General features: G+C 43.9%; 1 protein-coding gene across 1 annotated transcript in view; it reads right to left on the reverse strand.

Moving 5' to 3' along the window:
• The window catches only part of Slc35f4 (solute carrier family 35 member F4), a 206,179-nt gene extending 193,014 nt beyond the window's left edge, over positions 1 to 13,165 (reverse strand). Inside the window, exon 1 of the mRNA XM_042682554.1 lies at positions 12,851 to 13,165. Within this exon, the coding sequence (XP_042538488.1) occupies positions 12,851 to 12,953 (103 nt within the window). The 5' untranslated portion in view covers positions 12,954 to 13,165. The remainder of the gene's footprint in view (positions 1 to 12,850) is intronic.
• Positions 13,166 to 13,388: the final 223 nt, after the last annotated feature.

Raw genomic sequence — 13,388 nt, forward strand, 5'->3', positions numbered from 1 at the left:
TACCACTTGAGCCACAGCTTCATTTCCAGCTATTTGGTAGTTAATTGGAGATAAGAGTCTCACAGACTTTCTTGATTGGGATGGCTTCAAGCTGTGATCCTCAGATCTCACCCTCCTGAGCAGCTAATACTACAGGTGCAAGCCACTGGTACCCAGCCAACACACTTTGATCGGCATCACCCTTGCACCATTCTCCCCACTGCAGTAACTACTATGATGCAGCTAAAAACCATAACCACTTAGGAAAATATAGACCCAACATGAAAGTGTCATAAAATGACTTTACAGAGAAACAGATTGAGACTACAGAAAAATGCTACAGGATGTGCTTGAAAGATAGTTCTACTTAGGTGGCCTTAATTTTGAAACGGATTCATCATGCTTTCCTTGTTGATAAAAACAGCATGGGTAGTAGACCTTGCCTCAAAGATAAACGCCTTGACTTGAATCCAAAATGATAGGATTTTTAATTCAGTTTGGAAAGTCTTTAAGAAATGTGGTGCTTCTTGACACAAGTCTACCTTCTTCCTGCAGAGTAAGTGATGGGATTTCTCATTTCACTTGGTGCTTCACATCATGGTGAATCAGAATTTTTAGAAGGTGGGAAGACCAACTGGATGCTAAAGATGAGTTGCACATCACCAAAATCACTCCAAAATGTTAACTTCACACCAAACCACCAGAGAGAGCTTTCTTACTAAAATTTGTTTTGGAATAAAGCATCAAGTTCATTTTTATCTTAATTAACAAGTTTTGAATTATATCTATTTTCCAAGTGTCACAATTAAATTTCACACGCCTTGCCATACAGTTTTTTTTGAAAAGATAAAATTCAATGGGATTATCATTTTATCATCTGCTCCTGTGAAGTAAATTTTCAATGTAATAAAATAAACAGCATAAATATTTTTAGTAATATATGTGCATTTACAAGCAAGAAGTCGTAGTTCATAGTTCTCTGAGCTCTTTTGCTCAAGGCTAGCACTCTACCACTTTGGGGACCTTTTCTGCCTGGCTGGCTTTGAACCACAAACCTCAGTAGCTAGGATTACAGGTATGAACCACCGATGCCCAGCTAGTCTGATATATTCTTTACCAGCATAGAAATGGGATTCTATTGCTTACAATCAACAGGATCCAAAATGACTCATTTTCCAAATCTTTTTTCTATAAACAAAAATGCAATAAAGTATATCATATGATGAAGCAAAAGAACTGTATATAAGATAGTACATGATTCCCATGTTTCAACAAAGAATATTTCTCACATGAACTTAATCTGTGTCATCTTGAAAACCAGTACCTGAATTTTCAAGTGGGCTTTGGTTCTAGACATAAAATATCTGCCAGAAATTTCCTGTGCAACTGGAATTATTTTTCAGGTTCCATGCATGAAAGGTCAGTTTGAGAAACCTAACAAGTAAATAAAACAAGTACACTAGATTTAATTCCTAAAACAGAAAGAGAACATGAATGGGAAAACTGGCAATAATCCAAATAAAGTCTGGAGTTTTATTAATAACAACACACTAAGGTCTAATGTAGCTTTCTTAGTTTTGACACATGAACCACAGCAATGTAAAGTGTTAATAATGTGAGAAACGGGGAAAGGTATATTCAAGGGCTCTGTATTATCTTTGAAACTTTCTATAAGTCTAAAATACATTCTTCACCAAAAAAAAAGTTCATTTTGGGAAAAAAAATCTACTTGAAATCTTAAATTAACCATTCAACAGTGCTATGGAGTATGCAGGCACTGTTTTTTGTGCTAGACACAGTGCTGAACAAAACAGACCCACTCCTACCCTTAGGAAAGTAAAAGTCTAGTGGGCAGGGAAGACATTAAGTGCTCACAAAAACGAGCATAAATTGTCACTGGAACCCACAGTAAGTGCTATATTATCTATGGGATGAGAGTTGTAAAGCAGGAAAGCCTCTCAGAGGCAATGGCACTTAATATATAAGACCTGATAAGATGACAAGGAGCCAGCCAGGTAATAGCACCAGGAGAAGCAAAGCACTCATTCATCAGTCTAGAAGAATGGCAGGACCTTGAGTAGGTGCCAGAATGACCCAAACATAATGAGGGCATGGAAGAATGAACCATGTAAGAAACTGTGGGCTGGCTCCAGAGAGAGTCTAATCGTTTCCCTAAGAGATACAGAAGCCATGGAGTCTTTTAACCAGAGGAATGACATGATCCAATATACGCTATTAAGAGATCATCATCAACCAGGCTCAGTGGCACACGCCTGTCATGCCAGCACATTGGAGATGGAGGCAGGAGGATCATAAGTTGAAGGCTAGCCCGGGCTACAGAGTGAGACTGAGTTGTTGTAAAGGCAGACACCATGACAGCTAAGTAGAGGTAAACTGCAATGAGCAAGATAAGCAACATCAGTTTCAGGTACTCACCGTATTTAAAACATTCCAGAGAAACTACAAAAGAGAAAAAGTTCTCAGCTTCCAAATATTTTTGTTCAAAGATCACTCTGGGAGTGATCTTGTCACTTTAGATGTGCACGTCACTTTCCTAGAATCTGCCACCCTAGTAACTCCAGCAGGGAAGATGGTACTCCAAAGGGTTCCAGCTTACCCAGTCTGTAACTTCTCTCCAGAATGTCTATAATTAGACAGAGGTGTGAACAAAAAGCTTTAAGATAACCAGAAGCTCATGACTTAGCCTTTAGTAAGGTATCAATAGCAATGACTTACCAGCCCTAATATCCTTGGGGACTCTCAGCTTTCATAAGGCAAAAAGAATTCTCAGTGTGTCCGGTTTTCAGGACCAGAAAAATCATTATTGAAACCTCACTGGTGCCATCTTAGCAGTAGCCTAGGTCTAAATATAGCAAATCCCAGACTACCGCAGAGTGGTGTAATTTTCAATCTCTGTTTAAAATATACAATGTTAAATGTCATCCTCCATTACTGCTCTCTGAGTCTGAAGGAACGTGTGTGTTGCCCTCTCTGACCTAGAAAAAGAAATATGTTTTCCAAACTTGATGTAACCAGGGGCACTTCAATAAAGCTTAATAAGCAGTCTGCTGTGCTGTTTGAGAACTCTTAAAGTTCCCTAGAATCATACTCTGAAATAGACACCTAGATTTTTCTCAGTTTGTAGGATTACACAGTGTCTATAACTTCACTACATTTTGGTTAGATCTGTTCTTACAATTATAAAGACCAGAAGAAAGAAAAGATTGAATCTTGATGGACGCCTATGATTCAATATAAAAAATAAAAAAAAAAAAACAGGCAAAGCTTTGTGAACCAAATCACTGGAGTTTTCCAAACAACTACTTCTTTCCACTGGGAGCTACCCCTCCCCCAAACACACCACCCAGCGGTCCATAAGGGGGCAGAAGAAAACCTCAAGCAGCCATCCTTGGATAATTTGACCCTGCCCCCAAACTACAAGTCAATAGGATGAAAATTATACACGTGACCTAAATTGGGCCAGGAGTCATTTTTCCTAGGAATCTGGATTTAGAAGTAAGAGAGTCTTGCTCAATCTGTCTGCTCTCTTGAATAGAGGACACGTAAACACTGGAACTGCTGGCAGTGGCTATTTTTGCCCATTTGGACAAGGAAACAGAGAAAGCCGGTCTGCAGCAAGAGACAAGAATGGAGACTATGTACCAGAATAAAAGAGAAATAGGGCCTTTGGTTTCTCCTGCAACACTCCAGTACCTGATTCAAGCTAACAAGAGTCTATCACTGCGCTTAAAACCCATGAGAGACTCCTCAGAACCCTTCTGATAGCTTCCATTTGGCTTAAGCCAGTTCAAGTGAAATTCTATGACTGGGAGCTGGATAAGCCATCACGAACACTATAGGTCTCTTCATTGTATTTAGTCTCAAGTAATTGAGAGCCAGCATGGCCAAATTCTTTAAGCCAAGATCTCTGAAAGGAGAATTCAATTCCAGCCTCTCAAGAAAATAAATGAAAAGAGCTTATCCTGAAATGTTAAGTGTAAGGGGGGGGGGGGCGGGGGGGGGGCACAGGGAATGCAGGGTACTAACTATATGTTTATAAAAGTTATGGCTAAACTATGGTTCATATCTTTCAGAGAATCAAGAAATAAAGTCTTGTATGCATTAGGAAGGTTGGCTAGAAATTAAGAGAAATAACAATAGTTACATTACAGTGATAAATTATTTGCTTTTTATTTATGTTAGCTCATAAATTTTGCTTTCTATTCCTCTCTTTCTGTAAGTAATTAAATGCTTTATAACTTTAAAACATTATAACTGTAAAGACTGTAGAACTATGTAAATGTGTTTATAATATAATGATGCATATTTCAAAGTAGAACATAAAACAGCCTGTCTATATATATAAATAGCTAAAAGAAAGAACTATCCTTTTAGCACTCCAAATGGGAAAAGAACAATGCTACTTCCAATAGACCATTCCCAAATTAGCCCCCACTCATCACTTCCTCTGCCTCTGTTTGCCATCTTTATCCCATCTCTATCCCACCCCTCCCCATGCTTCCATTGGCATTCCACTCTTTCCCTCTCCCTCTTGGGTAAGAAAGTTGGGTGCCTGAGTTCCAGCCTTCTTCAGACATACAGCAAATCCTATCTCTTACTGGCTCTACATTGACATCCCTTCCTGTGGACTCAGCTGTGAGCTCCAGATGAGTGACCACCAGTTCATTTTAAATAAACTATCCCTTGGGGGCAATCTAGGGAGTACTGTGAACTGTTACAGCACTAGACATACTAGGAATAGGTAGAATGGAAGGCAATATCCCACAATAAAAGTCAGTTTCAGGCCAGCCTGAGCTGCAGAGGGAGATCCTTTCTAAATAACGAGATCAACAGGAAGTGGTGCTGTGGCTCAAGTGATAGAGCCCTGGCCTCGAGCTGAAGATCGCAGGGACAGCACCCAAGCCCAGAGTTCAAGCCCCACGACCAACAAAAAAAAATTAAAAAAGATCAACAAAAACCAATTAAAACCTGTTGTACTATGAATGTATATGATTTTTCACAGGAGTATAAAAAACAACTTCTCAATACTACATGTCAAAGGAACTTATTTACTGCTTCACAAAATACTACTCATCATATAAAAAGAAACGTAAAGTGTGTTTTCAGGATGTGAACAGAATATAAACAAACACAAATATTTGCTGCATTTATTTCACTAGAAAGACACAATTTCATAACTTGTCGTGGTTAGAGTGTTTAAGAGTTACATTCTTGTTGTATTGTGAAGACTAATAGTAACCACTTCAAAAGAGAAAGGGTGAAATCACATTTTCTTTTTAGGATTCTAAATAAATTTATACTGCTCCATACTCTGTGTGTGTGTGTGTGTGTGTGTGTGTGTGTGTGTGTGTGTGTGTGTGTGTGCGTGTGCGCGCGCACTAGTTCCAGGGCTTGAACCCAGAACTGGACATGGTCCCTAAGCGGTTTTACTTAAACCTAGTGCTCTACCATTTGAGCCACAGCTCTACTTTTGGTAGCTGATAGAAATCAGAGTCTCATGGGCTTTTCTGCCCAAGTTGATTTTTGAGCCATGATTCTCAGATCTCAGGTTCCTGAGTAGCTATGATTACAGGTGTGAGTCACTGGTATCCAACTTGCTCTGTTCTGAATTGTCTTTTCCTCCTCACTCAAGCACAAAACAATCTGAAGAAATAAGGACACATAAATCAGAAGTTACAAGTCAGGTAAAATAATCATAAAATGTCATTTGATGTATTCTCATTCTCTGAATAGGAACATCTGTTTGGTGCCGTCATTGCTGGAAATTTTTTTCTTTCCTGCCCATCACTACCATCATGTACTCTTTCTTTTCTGTGTGAAAGTAATTAACTCTCCAATTTCTCCAAAAGAAACTGAAATAACTCATTCATTAGTACAGCAGACTTATCTGAGCACCAGAATATACTAGACATGTTGCCTAAGCTAAAAATCAAGGAAGATGAATTCCTTGCCATCCCCAGTTGCTGTGGGCGAGACAGTCTTGTATAAGGCAAACAGCCCAAAATAGTGTGCTAAGTGCTGGAGCAGAGGTGAGCACACAGCATTATGGTGGCACAGGGGGAGGATTAACCTAGCCCAGGGACACTGGGAAGCTTTGCAGAGGATAGCACAGTTAAACTGAGCCTTTAAAGATAAACAGGCACTCTCCACAGAGCAGAAAAAGGGCACACAGAAAGGGATCATTTGGGCCAAGGTGTAGTAAGGCACAGAGAAACAAAAGCATACAGAGACCTTAGTATTATTAAAATGACAAGTTACTTCTTGATGAGACTATGAGATCGTATGGGATATGAGACTAGAAAGAAAAGTTGGGCTTAAAAATCCAACAACTCGTAATTGTTAGATGAAGGTGTGTGTGTATAATAAGATTATGCACATATTAAAATAAATTCTTTAAATGTATAGACCAATGAGAAACAATTTGGGTACAATAAGATATGTACATATTTCTCTGAATATAAAAAAACTAAAGATTAATCACCTCTGGGTGGTGGAATTATGAATAATTTTATTTTAATCTCTCTTTGCTTCTCTGCCTTCCAGATTTTCTGCATTAAGCATGTATTATTTTGGCAATTATGGATGGAGAGGGATGTGTGGACAAAAATAGAACTATGTAAGCTAGGCTCAAATTGTGGCATGAGGAGGAATTTGGACTTTATTGCACAGAAAAATGAAAATTTATTCCAAGTACTTAATTGGGATGTGAGATGAGCAGGTTTGCACTTTAGGGAAATAAATATTGTTAAGCATGAATGCTAGACTGGGAGAGCTTCAAGCTGGACAAAAGATGAGATGGATGAAGCTAAGAAAGTGACAAGAGGGAGATACGAAGCTTCTAGGCGGGACAGAATTATGTTGGACTTATTAAACCTGACTTGGGCAACTAGTTGGATACAGATATTGGGAATCAATAGGGATGATAAAAAGGAAAAGACAATTATTAACAAGAGAATGTTGGACTTGGTTTTATGTGTGACCCTCTGTGGGGGAGGGAGCACTCAGGTAGAAAGGGAATATGGGTGTGGGTTCAGAAAAAAATGGACCTAGAAAAAGAGACCCATGGACTAATGAGGGCGCTCGGGGAAAGCAGAAAGTGAGCAGAACCTTGGGGAATGCCAAGTCATAGCCCTCAGAGCACTCTGCAGAGCCAAAAAGCCACAAGTAGAGAGAGATCTTTTTCCCAGCTTTTGATTTTGATACGTTTATGAGATGCAATGTGATATTTTGATTCATGTGTACATTGTGTTTTGATGAACTCGGGCTAATTAGCATATCCATCACAAATTTTTATGATGTGTTTATGGTAAGTATATTCAATTTCCTGCCTTTTGAAGTAGATAAAGTACTATTTGGAGAAGGGATGATCAGGCCTGCTATCAGAGAAAGGAGGGAAAGTTTTACTATAAATTTGTTGTTACCAGTAGAAAACAGCCACAAAACCTGGTCTCTAAGGGGGTATAGAAAGAATAAAAAGAAACCACATAAACCAATGGCATAGAACAAAACAAACAAACAAATCTGACAACTATCTGAGATCAAAGATGAGTGACAAGACAGTTCCAGAGTTTACCAAGGATTCTCTGTAGAGGGTAAGACTTTCCTGAATGCTGTCAATGCTCATGACAGCAAGAAGGAAGGAAGGAAGGAAGGAAGGAAGAAAGGAAGGGAGGGAGAGATGGAGGGAGGGAGGGATGGGAGGGAGGGGAGGGGGGGGAAGAAGAAAACTGCTATCCACAAAGAGATGTCCCAAGTCTCCAATCACTAACACAGTTCACACTACATTTCAACCTCTATCTGACCACCAGTAGTTTGGGATCCTACTGTGATCACCATCCTATGTCCTCTCTTCTCTGCTTACAGAGAAGGTTTAGGTTTAGGTTCATGGCCAGTCATATACTACTTCCTTGTACACAGCTCCTTTGCCCTTGTTATTTTACAACCATTGGATAATCTGCAACTCTGGTTATTCCTTCTTATCACTTTTCCATGCCTTTGTTGTGTCCGTGGATTAAAAGATCTATTGACAGGTGGGCCCTAGAGCTGCCGGATGCTCTTCTGCTTATTGACTCTCCGTATTATCATAACCATTCACGCATTCCCTCTATTCCAGCCTCTCCTGCTCTCAGCCATCCTTACTCTTGGCTGATGACTTTGAGAAAACTAAAGCCACCAGTAGACAACCGCAACAGCTTTCCATGATCTCAAACGTCCCCCTTCCAGACCTGGCCCCAATACTCTGCTGTTGCTGTTCTTATGGAAAGCCCCATTAATGAACATCTCTTGGGCTCTGGATTCCATATCCTACCTCCCAACACCATTTTTTACCTTTCTGTCGAGTTATTTACTTTGCATGAAAACAACTTATTTCTCATAGCTTTAAAAGAAAAAAAAAATCTAGATTTCATTGCCTTCATTTATTTTGTTTCCCTTTGCACACAAACCACTGAATAGTCATCTATACTAAGTTTCCAATTCTTCTCCCTAGTCCTTTTAAATACATCCTACTACATGTCTTCCCACCCTATCTGCTCTTATCCAGATGCTTATGTTCATCTCCCTATTGTATATCTCCTGTTGTCGCTGTACTTGATAATGGTACCCTGCATCTTGAATATACATTTGTCCAATTTGAGGGGGAAAGGGGAATAACAAAACGCTGAAACAAGGATACAAGATGACCCATTGCAGCAATGATACCCACAAGACAGTATACTGGAAATGAATTCTACAGCTTGGTGGGGGGGGGGGGGGAGGGAGGGAGGGAGGTGGAGGGGGAAAGGGATAGTGAGAGAGCAACAAAGGAAGGAGTAACAATTCTCGACAAGAAATGTACTCATTGCCTTACTCATGTAACTGTATCCCCTCTGTACAGCCTCTTTATAATAAAGTTTTAAAAAAGTAAAACAACAACAACCAAGTCACCAATGACCTTCCTTTGTCAAACTTAGTTACAGGCTTCCTGGCACTTGGCTTTTTAACAGCATTGAGCTCTTCTGATCCCTTGCCCTTGAAACTCTTTCTTCCCTGGATTCCAGATTATCACATGCTCCTGCTTTTCCTACTGACTCCTGGAGTTCTTTTTTGGTCTCTTTTAATCATTTTTCCTCTTTTGCCTTCAGTGTCTCCATGTTCCATCCTTGCCTCTCTTGTCTTATCTTTATATATTTATTCCTTGAAGATTTCATCCACTGTCCAGCTTTAAATACTGTCAAATGTTGGGAAATCCCTAACTTATATTTCCAATCAGGCATCTATGAACTCTAAGTCTACTCTAATACATCCGACATTGTTAGGAGAGCTGGGAATGTGGCTTAGTGGCAGAGTGCTGCTTGCCTACCATGTATGAAGCCCTGGGTTTGATTCCTTAGAACCACATAAACAGAAAAAAGCCAGAAGTGGCACTGTGGCTCAAGTAGTAGAGTGCTAGCCTTGAGCCAAAGAAGCTCAGGGACAGTACCAATGACCTAAGTTCAAGCCCCGGGACTGGCAAAAAACTAACTTTGTTAGAATTTTCTCTTCTTTTTTCTCTTTCTTTCCTTCTTTCTTCTTCTTTTCTTCACCCCCCACTCCACCCCAGTCATGGGGCTTGAATTCAGGCCCTGAGTACTGTCCCTGAGCTCTTTTTTTTTTTTTTTGTCGGTCGTGGGGCTTGAACGGGCCTGGGCGCTGTCCCTCAGCTCTTCAGCTCAAGGCGAGCGCTCTACCACTTGAGCTACAGCGCCACTTCCGATTTTCGGATGGTTTATTGGAGATAGGAGTCTCACGGTCTCTCCTGCCCGGGCTGGCTTTGAACCGAGATCCTCAGAGCTCAGCCTCCTGAGTAGCTAGGATTACAGGCGTGAGCCACCAGCGCCCGGCTCCCTGAGCTCTTTTGCTCAAGGCTAGCACTCTGCCACTTTGAGCCATAGCACCACTTCCTGTTCTCCAGTGGAGATAGTTTCATCGTCTTTCTGCCCTGGCTGGCTTTGAACCACGATCCTCAGATCTCAGCTTCTTGAATTTCTCTACCTTGAAGCCTTCCTTCCACACATACAATGAACTTGGTCAAACCAGAAAACATGGTTAGTTTTAATTCTCTCTCTCTCCTTCCTTCCCTTCCTTCCTCTCTCTCTCCCCCAACCTTTCTCTCTCTCTCCTTCTCTCTGATACTGTATTCAGACCATCAAAAAACCCTATTGGCTCTAATTTCAAATATACCCAGAATTTAACCACATATCACCACTTCCCTTGCTATCTCTTAACAGACATCAGCTCTCCCCTAGGTTATAAATAACTCAAAGCTAGCCACTACGCTTTAATCATCTTTGAACCCTGATTGTGGATTGTGTGTGTGTGTGTGTGTGTGTGTGTGAACTGCTCATCAAATTGAACAAGATTTTTTAAGTGGCTTGGCGGCCATAAAAGTACCTTCATTTCTCTGAATCCTGTTACAATTTTTTTTTCTCAGCCATACAAGAGTTGCTCTGGACAAGATACAAGCTTAGCAGCAGGATATATTACTACAAGGCTGATCTTCTGTGCAAATTTCTTATAGGTGGGTCTCATCTACCTCCAAAAAGGTAAAAGTTATAGATCATCCTATCCTTAAACTCTCATAGGTGACAGGCAGGAAAGTCACCTTGCATTCACGTATCATATATTCATCACTGTAGCTTTTTCCTGAATATATTCTTCCAGACTTTCCCCAAGCTGTTGCTCATTTCTGGTAGCAGCTAAATCAATTGACCATATTGTACTAGTTTGCTTCAATGTGTTTGTTTACTAGTTGAAGCCTGCATTAAGAGCAGGATTATTTCATGGTGCTTGGTTGCTTGGCCCTCTTCCAGCTCTCTCCTCTGCCAGTCTCTCACTGTGAAAAAATGGCAATCTCTCTCTGCATCTGAAAGTGTGAATGTCTTCAGAGATACTTAACTCTATCTCTAAATTCTCTATTCTTGTGAGAGTCTCTGTATTCACAGTTTGAACTCTGTGGCCTGAATTTAGGCAATCGACCATCACAAAGAACTATGCCAAATGCATCTTTATCCTTTCTGGCTTCCAGTCACAGCCTTGGCCAATGCTCTTCCCTTTCTTTGTCCTGCTATTGTGTTGCAAATGAAACATGCACAGCTCTTTGAGCAAACACAAAAATAAGATAGGAACATGTTCTTATCTAAAATGTCACTTTCCCAGTATTCTTTCTGGGTTGTTCTTCATTCAACAAAATTCTACTTTCATAAAAATTATAATAATAAACTTGCCTGAGTCTGTGGTTTTAGATTCTTTATTCTCTCAATGACCAAATCTCATGGTTCCTAATTTAAATATTTAGAGGTGAAATTCAAGTAGTTTCCTCAAGATCTATCGGTGCTTTTACTTAAGAATAGAGGCTTAAAGTAGACAGACACCTTTGAACAATAAGGGGGGGGGAAACTTTTGAGGCTATAGTACAAAGACTTCAAAGAGCATTCCACGATGTGTTATTTTCTCCCCAGAAAAAATTCTACCACTATCTAATTACTTTTGTATGGAAAAATGAATAATGTAAGCTTCTCCTGCTAAAAACAGCTAGGCAGAGCCCATCCAAAGCGGAGAGGCCTTTTCCTGAAACCAAATGAAATATTAAACTAGAAAATATCTGTGTGAGAAAGGCCCACGGAACCAAGCTGCTGAATTATGATTCAACAGAGAACGAGCATAGCAGGGCACAAAGTTACATGAGGAAAAAAGTGATTTCTCATCTATATGTGTGGCGGGGAAGGGGTTGGAGGGGGAGAGAAGGTCCACTAACTTCAATGACCCTATCCTGTCAATGGCACCCCCAAAATGCAGATATGCATCGGGTAGCTTCAAAGGCTAGAGAGAGGGGGGAGAGAGAGAGAGAGAGAGAGAGAGAGAGAGAGAGAGAGAGAGAGAGAGAGAGAGAGAGAGAGCACAACAGTAACAAAATATTCATTAAGCCCTTTCTATTGAGACAGAAATGAACTGGTAAAGTAAAAAAAAAAAAGGGGGGGGGGAGGGGGGAATCGAGCTTCACTCCGGTGCCTGGCAGCTCTTGGGTTTGTGTGTTGGGGTGGGGAGGGCAGCAGAGAGCCCCCCCCCCCGTCGCCCTCCCCCCTGGAAATCTGCTCCTGAAACGTGAGCACCTCCTCCCCGCCAGGCTGCGCTTCGCCGCGGGGAGACAGCGGGGTTCGGGCAGCGCAGCCCGCTGGGCACGGGGTTGGGGGGCCCTGCCGCGCCTGCCCCTCGCCCTCCGCCCGTCCTTTGCTCCGATGTGTGCTGCCAGCTCCTGGCTGGGGTACCTGAGCGGGTGCTTCGCTCTGCCCCGGGTGCAGAGCCTCCCGGAGCCCGGTGCTCACCAGGAATTCCCGCGCTGACCACGTCCCATCCACCCCCGAGTGCGCTGAGCCCACCCAGCCAGCCAGGGGACCCACGTCTAGGTCACCCGCCCCCGGCCACCCCCCCCCCCCGCCTGCATCCCCTGTACGCACCCCGACACCCAGTAGGGCTTTTCGGGGAGTGTGCGCTAGGGGAACAGCCATGTTCGCCTTCTTCCCCGGCGGCGTCCATCCGCGCGGGGCGATCGGCCGACGGCGGGCCGGGCTGGGCGCCCCGGGAGGGTCCTCTGCGACTGTCCCCCCCACCCCCAAACTCCCGCTCCAAACCAGCCCGGGGGAGGGGGGAGACCCCTGGCGGGCTCGGGGTTCAGCACCGCGGACAGCGGACGCACTTTCCACCCCGCCGATCCCCAGGCCCGGAGGGTGGCTGGGCTGCAGGTGTCCCGCCCGTGCGCCCCGCCGCGGCCCCGCGGCGCCCGCCCCAGCCCAGCCCGGGGCACCGCAGCCCCGTCGCCGCCGCCGCGTCTTACTTTTCTGGCTGGAGTAACCCGGGTAATAGCCATAGTAGCCGGTGATCCGCAGGATTCGGTCTTCGATGGTGGCCACCCCGTTGGGGGCCGCCTTGACGTCCATAGAGAGCGCGGGGCGGCGGCTCCCGGCGCGGCGGGGTGGAGAGCGCGGCTCGGGGCCGGGGAGCCGGGGCTGCTGTGGCCGCCGCCGCCGCCGCCGCTGGCCGCGCTGAGGCTGCAGCTCCGGCTCCCGCGCCCCGGCTCTGACTCCACCGCCCGGCCCAGCACCCGCTTCGCATCACCGCGGCGGCGGCGGCGGCGGCCCCCACGCGGGCCCGCGTCTCCCGTCAGCCTGGCAGCAGTCCCGCCCGCCCGCCACCGGCGCACGGCTGCCCGAACAGCGCCCCCTCACCTCCGACGCCCACCGCGGTCAGGACGGGGCGGGGAGGGCGGGCGCTGGGCGCCCCACCTGGCCAGCTCTCCTGATTAACCCCCTCCCCCTTCCCAGCCCCACTTGAGTGAGGGGTGCGTGGTCCCCAGGGGCGCGGGGAGGAGGGGG

The sequence above is a fragment of the Dipodomys spectabilis genome, unplaced genomic scaffold (genome assembly GCF_019054845.1).
Source record: "Dipodomys spectabilis isolate Male_0828 unplaced genomic scaffold, ASM1905484v1 ptg000073l, whole genome shotgun sequence".
NCBI classification, from domain to species: Eukaryota; Metazoa; Chordata; class Mammalia; order Rodentia; family Heteromyidae; genus Dipodomys; species Dipodomys spectabilis.